Source organism: Etheostoma spectabile, chromosome 23 (genome assembly GCF_008692095.1).
Source record: "Etheostoma spectabile isolate EspeVRDwgs_2016 chromosome 23, UIUC_Espe_1.0, whole genome shotgun sequence".
Classification (NCBI taxonomy): domain Eukaryota; kingdom Metazoa; phylum Chordata; class Actinopteri; order Perciformes; family Percidae; genus Etheostoma; species Etheostoma spectabile.
Window position 1 is genome coordinate 11,923,040 of NC_045755.1, and position 8,852 is coordinate 11,931,891.

Genomic DNA, 8,852 nt, shown 5'->3' on the forward strand with positions numbered 1-8,852 from the left:
GTGTGTGTGTGTGTGTGTGTGTGTGTGTGTGTGTGTGTGTGTACAGGTTTGACAAGGTAAGGCTGTAAGGCTCAACAGCATTCCGTGGCTTTATTTCAGCTACAAATGTAGTCAATGTTAACACAGTCACAGTCCAACGAAATGGCAGGACGAAAAAGACGAAGTGAAGAAAAGTTTGGTTGGTATATCCAGCAATCGTGTAACGTTGGTAGCAGCAAAAAAGTTAAAGGCGGTGAACCGCAATCAGTGAGCCCACTACGGATGTAGCAACCTCGCCCCCACTGCTATACAGAGCCTCGTACACACGCACACACACACAGAGGGTCCTCGATTTATAGTTAGATAAAAATAATCATTAGATGCAGCCATAATCATTGCATCTTTTTCCTAATATATTTAAGTTTTATTTTCTCTCTCATTCCATCCCGCAATTTTTCTCTATCTTCCTCCCTTCCTCTCCATCCATTCTTTTTCTTCCCATTTCCCTCCCCAGGTGTTAATATCAGAGGGTTTGGGTCATTTTGCCCAGGACCCGTCGTTCATCGAGGTGACCAAAGCCGAGTTGGCCGATGCATGTGACATGACCATTGAAGAGATGGAGCACGCCGCAAAAAACATTCTCAACGGCAACACCGCAACCAACGCCACATCCTGCACCTCCTCCACCTCCCAGCACAGCCCCAATGGCAACCTCCTCCCCTTCCACACAGCAGCAGCAATGCACAGGGACCAAGTGGTCAGCGAGGGCGGGGAAGAAGCCAGAGGAAGCAGAGGCTCTGTCCACGAGCCGTCCTCGGTGGAGGAGCGGCAGGAGCTGCTTGCAGGGGGGAGGGGACGAGAAGAGGAGGAGGAAGAGGTGGTAGGGCGAGAGGAGGGGCAACACCGAAGCTCAGCTGTGATTGAAGGAGCGCAGCACAGGAACAGCGGGCTGTTGGATGACGAAGATATGGAGTGTGTGACGAGTTTGTAGGAGTTAGATTGACGGGTTTGATTGGCCAACTGGCCCCTCTGACATCATCAGAGACTGACGCTTGTCAATGCTGGGTAACAGCGCCGCGGCTCGCTCTGTCTGTCCCCGCCCCACACACACACACACACACACACACACACACACACACACACACAGTGTCTGCCTCTCTGCCAGACGTAAGCGCTCTGGACAATGGCGGCCAGTGACGCAACCTTAAACACCTGGTTTTGACTTTGTTGGTTAATATGACTTTGTATGTGTGTGAATGTTTGTAGTCAAGTATACCACACTATACTCTATACTATCTGAGTGTATGCTTGTATGTGACCTATGATTTGTATGTGTGCATGAGTGCGTGTGTTCTACACGTGTCTGAGTGTGTCTCTAAAGTGCCTCACAGTTTTATCCTGTCCTCAAAGTTTGAAATGCAGAAAAGTAGAGAGAAGCAAAAAAGCGAGGAGAAAGTAGAAATGAAGGAAAGGTAGAAAGGAAACAACAGAAGCAGGAAGTCATTTTATGGATTTCCTGCAGTCAACATAGTGTGTTTATTGTTTTCATTTCCTATGCCTACTTAGGTGTTGTGTTAGTGTTGTTTGTCTGGCCGCCATGAAGCCAGGTAGGGGACAGCAGACCAGCTTGGTGGGGGGGTGGGGGTCAGTTAATGATTTAAATCTGACCACACCCACTTGTGGTCAAAGGTCAACTCCTCCTTTTTGGTTCACTGATGATGAAGCGCTGTATTGAGTAAACAGGGCAAGGAAAACCCTGTTTGAAATCTCTTACTCTTCCAAAGCTAAGGAACCTTGGAGCACAGCCCTGCCAGCCTTGGGGTGGGATTAGGTGTGTGTGTGGGGGGGGGGGGGATTTGAGGGATGGCCCAACAGCCACAACAGGGCTTCTGTAGGGGCCACGGGCAGAGAGAGACACTCTCTGGCCAACAGGAGGCTGGCCAGCTCTTTTGTACGCTGTTCAGCAAGAGACAAACTCACCTCGTCCGTCACCTTGATCTGGCTTCGCCTCCTCTGCCGCTTTTTCTTGTTTGACCACGCCCACAACCTGCCCCAAACAGGAAATGGGAGGAGCATTTGGTGGCTAAGCAAAGACAGCAAGCCCCCTTTTCTGCCTCATACCTCGCCGTTCCTCACTCCACCCTCTCTCCTTCCTCACTCTTATTTGGTTATACCACAACACCTCTTCCTCCATCGCTTTTTTGTGTGCTTTTTAGCCCTCAGGAGGTGAGGGTGTCAAATGGGGCAACAAAGACGGAGGGTGGAGGAGAGAACGGGAGTGACCGATTGAAAAGAAAACAAACTCGGGGCATGGCTCTACAGAGGATCTGTCCGTCAATCAACCTCACTTCCTTCTCCAAGACCCTCCTTTTCCTCTCAGCGTAGAATCCTATTGGATTTGCTACCACACACTCTCTCTACAGACCACGCCCACTATGTATTTAACAGTTCAATATTGTGCAAAACTGGCTAGCCATGACTATTTTGTTTTATATTCATGATGTTATTGGTTTAATTTATCCTTGATTTGTTTGCACAATCGGGGTGCTGTTCTTATAAATGTATTTTTGCTCGGTTTATTTTAGGAGAATTTTAAGAGGTTTTAAGTATTGAAGCAGGGCGTAGTGTTTGCGTGCGAGTGTATAACTATATTGGTGCGTGCGGTTGTGTGTCTGCGTTTTAGTACAGAATGCATGTATGCACAAATGTGTGAGATAGTGTGTGTATCTAAAAGGGGGTCTTTCTCTCTATCAGTATGCACCTTTTACAGATTGTATCTATTTATTTATTTATTTTTCCCAGAAGAGAAAAATGTGTGTGAGAATGTGCATTTGGATGTGTGCGTGCCTGTGTCCGAGTGGTTACTTATGTATTCTAAACAGCTGATTTTAAGCCTAGACAGTAAATTAAGGTAGCATTACAAGTATGATATTTTGTGAGTGTGTGCGCGCAAGGATGTGTGTGTGTGTGTGTGTGTGTGTGTGTGTGTGTGTGTGTGTGTGTGTGTGTGTGTTGTGATAATGGGCCTCTTTAACACAGGGTTACCATGGACAGGCATGCTTCCAAAGCTTTGGGATTTCTTTAGCACGGTTTTTACTTTTTAGCCAAGCTGCAGAGTCAGAAGCCATTCTATCTTGTCGTCATCTTATAACTTTTTTTTCTATTTCTCTGTTTAGATGTTATTAGGCGTAAGGTCTCCAGCGAGGTCAGAGTGACGGTTAAGTTTACAGTGGTGATGAGTTTTGGCATTGCAGCTTGGCCAGAGGGGAACAAGCCTTTTGGCAATTGCTGCTTTTCTTTTTTATGGTGGATTGTTGCTCTGAATGGTAGAAGCACCAAATTCGCACTGCCACAGTGACGCCTCGTGAATGAACTGGGGGGTGAGTCACTGATTGCTCGGCTTTAACACACCATAATCACACAATTTCATAATTTAATCGTAGTTTAAACTCCAAATTAAACTATTAGGGCTGGTGTACAGATGCTGCAAGACTTCTGAATCACATCTCTTTGTCTGAGGTCTGCTCATATCACAAAACATTATTGTCATTGTTAGAAATAAAACAGCTCCCTGTCTGTAATATCATTTACTGGTAAAATTAAATACTGAAATAAATTACACTACAAACAGGTAATTTACTGTCAGTTGATAATATGTGATAATTGTTTGGTTAACATGAGAATAATTGAATACAGATCAGTAAACTATCAGCTTGGAGGGAAGTTGAGTCCTGGAGGATTCCCCAGTGGTGTGATTTTTGTCTTTTCATTTTCTTCTAATGGCTTTTAGGTAGCATGCTGACAACCTTTTACTGACCTTTTTCTTTTATAGTTTGGATTCACCTAAGATAAGGTATGACCACATGATGCCATGGCCAGTTATGGACCTCAGGCACCTCAGTACATTACACAGGGCACAGGTCTCCCCTTCGTGTTGTATCTTCTCCAAAAAAAACATTCCTAATGTCAGTATCACATCTTTGGTGCCAATTGTCACATTTATTAAACAACTTTATAGTATTTAAAACTGAAATTCTTCAGTTAAGCTCTCTAAAGCGTTAAAACATAATTGTCGTTGCCAACACAATCCAGATGCAAACTCAACTGTACACTAGGCTAGTATTAAAAGCCTGTATCTTACCAGACCAGTGTGCACATGCAGGTACATCTCAGTGGATCTAGGCAAAAAGATTTTCTATCGTCAATTTTAAGTTTGGGTTAGAGCATTAAAAACGTACTTTTAAACTTACACACTCTTATTAGCTCTAAAGAAAATTCAAATATTTTGCAACAGATGTTTATCTCTAAAGATCTCGATTTTAAAGACATTGATTTCCCACCCCGAGACACTTTCACATGTAAACTTATAGCCATTAGTTTTCACTTTAATTTACCATTCCGGACTAACTGCTGAGCTCTCATTCCTACATGTTAACATGTTAAGCAGAGCAGGTTCGTGGCAGGGAAGGGTATGCATGAACACACTGCCATACACTGCATCCTGTGCCAGTAACAGACTTCTGACATTATTATGCAAACTAAATGTGAATGTTGAACGTGTTTTAGTAACAGTGCTATCGTTGTTTTGAGGTTGTTATCATACTGCAAGGCCTGAAGAAGTCTGTGTTGTCAAAGGAATACCCTCCCTGACATGTAGTCTGCTCTTTTCTTTTCTTCCTTTGACCTCATAAAACATTCTTTTTTCTTTTCTTTTTACAAAGCAACTCATTAAAATAGTATTTATATTTCAACAACTTGGTACTATGAGTTAACAGACTACCTTTCGGCTAGTGGCTCACATCAGTTTCAGTATTTTAGTCAAACTTTAAGTTTAAAAGTTAGGAAAGCTGATTTAAAGTGTGGTGAAACTTGTTAATGTGTGTGCAGCAAAGCATTTGGATTCAGTGTTTGTGTGCACAATCTCAGTTTGTGCATTGGTTTTTGTTTCCACACTGTCGGATCAGCCCTGGCAAAGGGGATTTAACCCTGAACGAATTTAAAATTTACAATGAGTCCTCCTCCTGGTTATTTATGCTGGTTTACTTAATACACCTAATTACTATAGGACTAAATCCTAAATAATAAATGTAACCAGCGGGCACCTGAATGGTAAAGTAGTAGTTTTTGTATCTAAGCTGCTACAGAAAAGCCAGCAAGTTATCTGGCTTTCTATTAACCATTCTATCAGCCAGTATAGCAACAGCTACGAATGTTACTCAAGGCAGTTTTGATAAGAAACCATGTAATGAATGACAATATTTACTTTAATAATGTATCAAGGAATTATCCAGAACAGAACCATTTTCAGACTTGACCAAGTTAAGAAAAAAGATGGGAAGATTTCCACAATCACTGATCAATAGTCACATTCATAAATGTTTAGTATCATCTCCAGCTTTAAGGATAAAAGAACATAGATAATGCATACATGCACATCAGAAACTACAGTTCAAATCCTTTACTTTGGTGTTCCTAATAAATGTGCACTTACATATTATAGACATACATTTAGAGTAACCCTGCATGTCAGAAGTGCAAACCCGGGCTTTGTTGTTTCTGTTCAAAAGTTCTTTGATTTGAAATGCTGGTGAGAGAGATTTAGAGGCATGTGGTGCCCCTGTGTGGAGTGGAGCAGCATTGCAGTTTTTATGTTACATATAGGTTGAACTATGAGTTGTATATGGTATGAGTGGGTGTGATCCTGCATCCCACAAGATATGCAAAAACAATGCAATAACTATGACTGTATACAAGGTTTCCCGAAGTAAATATATTTGTGAAAGTGGGAAAAAAAATATGACGATGTATAGTTTTTTTTTTTTTTTTACATTTTAACATAAACTCAGTGGTATACATGCCAGAGAAACCTAACATACTTGAAATCAGGTACATTGCAGTGCAGTATAGTAAAGAGTATGTATTTATCTTTCTCGTGCCAGGGTGTTGGATCGGCATCTGCAGTCTAAAATGTGTATTGAGACATCGACATGAAATTGGTGTTTTTTGCTTGTGGTTTAACTTCCAGCCAGTGTAGCCCCAGGATGAAAATCTGATTTATTTTTGATGACTCAGCAGCAAAAACAACTAACTTCACCTCCCTGACTCACTATGTGTTTGACTGCATCTCTTTCTCCTGTTTATTTCCAGTTTTAAAAGGGTTAAGCTACTAGGGTGTACCATCAGTATTGCATGAGGTTCACATGTTGACATTGAGCGTGCCAGGTTTTGCAGTCTTTTTGGTTTGATCAGGTTAAGTATCATATCCCATTATGACAGTAGCTATTTCTATTTAGTGTACATAAGATTAAAGTCAGTATTTTTTCTCAAGATAAACATCTGAGCATGGACAGCAGGAGGGGTGTTCGGAAGGTGATTTTGCATATCTTGTGTCCTCCGGGCTTTTAGTTGACTTTCTAAATTCCTAACCCCGAGAAGGACAGAGCTCATGTTTATATGGTTGTCCAACGTTGAGAGAGAAAGCAAACTACAATATTTTTACTTCACAGTTTAGACAGGTGTCACTTCTTTGCCTATGTGTTGCCATAGTCTCAGATTTCAACTTGTATCTTTCCCTTGTTTGAGATTTGGAAGATGGACCAGTGGTAATCATATTTATGAAATGGACCAAGTTACCCATAATTAGTAGTTTTGTTTTTTTTTTACAAAACATTGGTGGATTGAAATCAAGGCTCAGGACAGACAAACACAGAAGCAGGAGCTACATAGCACGTACACACCTGATTGCTTACTCGCTATGTTCAAGCAAAAAGTAAACCGTGTAAACGAAAACGTCTGTGTCCCAATTCCATACCACACACTAATTCTGAGCAGTTTTTTAAGTATTTGGTGTGTTCAGATATTTACTGTATGTAAAAGTATAAGGGGGACTCACAAGATTAAAAGAAGAATGGTAGAAATTGATGGAACAGAGGTCGAGATGTCCTGACGTTCAGACCTAAATATGCTTTTCTATGGACCTTCCCTGTCCACATCTTTTAAACTTCATGGTTTCTAAAACTAATTACAGATTATCAATATCAGTATAATTCAAATGGTAGTGTAATTTTAAAGTCAGTTTAATCGACATTGGATAGTGTAATATAACAACAGCAAAAACATACTATATATATATATATATATATATATATATATATATATATATAGGTACGTAGTTATACTATATACAATAGTTGTGTTATATGGAATTGGAACACAGCAGTGTTTTTTGTCCACCCTGCTAGTAATAGTCCCTTAACAGCTAGTACTTTGACTAATCCTGCAGTAAAAGCACATGTGCAACTTATAACCTTAGACATGGCTTACTTCCATTTTGGTGTGCCAGTAAATCGGTGTGCATCGAACCTCAGCTGTGGAGCTGGAACCACTAAATGGGAAGTCGCCATAATTGATAATATTAGTTATACCTGTGTTTTGCAAGTCTTGTGTGTGTTCATGTACCTGTGGTCTCTGGCTCAGTGTAGCTAGTTAGTAGTTAGTTTATCAGGTTGCTAATCAGGCTGATAAGCTGCAGCTGTGTCCATAGCTAGTTAAACTACAGCCACACCCCCCTCTGCCATAAAGGCTGCAGGTCAAATTCACGTCATTTTCTCAAGTGAAAGCAAAAGAAAGAGAGATCGTAAAGTAGACGGAAGACAATCTGTTGATGACAATGGGAAGCAGTGGGTGTTTGGTCTGCGTAAGAATGTTGGATGGAGAGCTTCTTTTGGGGATTGTTGAAGATTTTATTTCATCATGTTTGAATTTCAGGGTGATCTAAGTTCTTACATGGTGAATTATATATTCAAGTAATGTATGTGCATGGGTTCTCTCTCTAGGGATATAAAGTATTGGACCTATGTGAATGATAATATCTGTATCTCACCACTAGCCAATGATTGTATATTTTTTATACACCACATACCATATTATAGCAAGAAATATATGAATATATAATATTTAATCACCAGAATGTTATGATAAGGAAAAGGCAGTACACTTATTTGAGAATGTAGTTAGTGAAATGTTGGTTATGAAAATGTGTTATATAAGCCTACTGACTGTGGGTCAGTAAGAATTTAGTCCCACTTTACTGACTGTATTTTTGACCAATAAGGAACCAGCAGGGAATCATGTAGCCTAGTTATATTTACAGAAGAAGAAGAAACATTGTATGTTTCAGCTGATGGCATATACACGATGGGCTCGAAGGTCTTTTTACCACCACCTTGGATGATTCAAATGATAATTATCCACAGCTAAGCCCCCTTGAAATCTATCCTTTACCAGTGCTGGGACTCCAGAAGTAGACAGCCTCTTTGCTCAGCTTTTAAAGACACTAGGGTACAGAAATGAAAGTGGTTCACTTGCTACATTTCCCAATTTTACTTAATATTTTAGGCAACAGGGAGAGCTGAAATCGTGTTTGAAAACGTGTTTGCTTTAGTTTTATTTTTTCGTGAAGTGAGCTGAAAGACAGTTAGCTACCAGCAACCTGTCAGCGTAGGTCAAAGTCTGGACATTTTCCTACTGTAGCACCGAGAGACCTGTCTCTCTTTCACTAGTCGATACACACACGTAGACAAATACAAATGCATTATCAAAGCTATTAAAGACATCAAACCAAAAAAAATCCACCTATCAAGGACTAGCTCTCTTTATGGTTTGAGCAATGAAAATCATGTAGCTTCTATTTTTTTCTTCCAAGAAAGGAATTAGAGGACTTGAACTATTTAAGTGTAGATACATTCTTATTGAATGCAGGAAGGGGAGAAAAGAAGTTCAGCAGCTGACTAGCTCAATGATTTTGTGGGTTAATGCTGAATTTATTTATAATTTATTCTGAATCTTGACATTAAGGATGTTAAGAAAACATG

The 8,852-nt window shown here is 40.5% G+C and overlaps 1 protein-coding gene across 9 annotated transcripts in view; it reads left to right on the forward strand.

Moving 5' to 3' along the window:
- The window catches only part of cacna1c (calcium channel, voltage-dependent, L type, alpha 1C subunit), a 199,899-nt gene extending 198,483 nt beyond the window's left edge, over positions 1–1,416 (forward strand). For all 9 annotated transcript variants that reach the window (XM_032504750.1, XM_032504753.1, XM_032504751.1 and 6 more), the window contains one exon: positions 494–1,416. In XM_032504750.1, the coding sequence (XP_032360641.1) occupies positions 494–970 (477 nt within the window). In that variant the 3' untranslated portion in view covers positions 971–1,416. The remainder of the gene's footprint in view (positions 1–493) is intronic.
- The last annotated feature ends 7,436 nt before the right edge of the window (positions 1,417–8,852 follow it).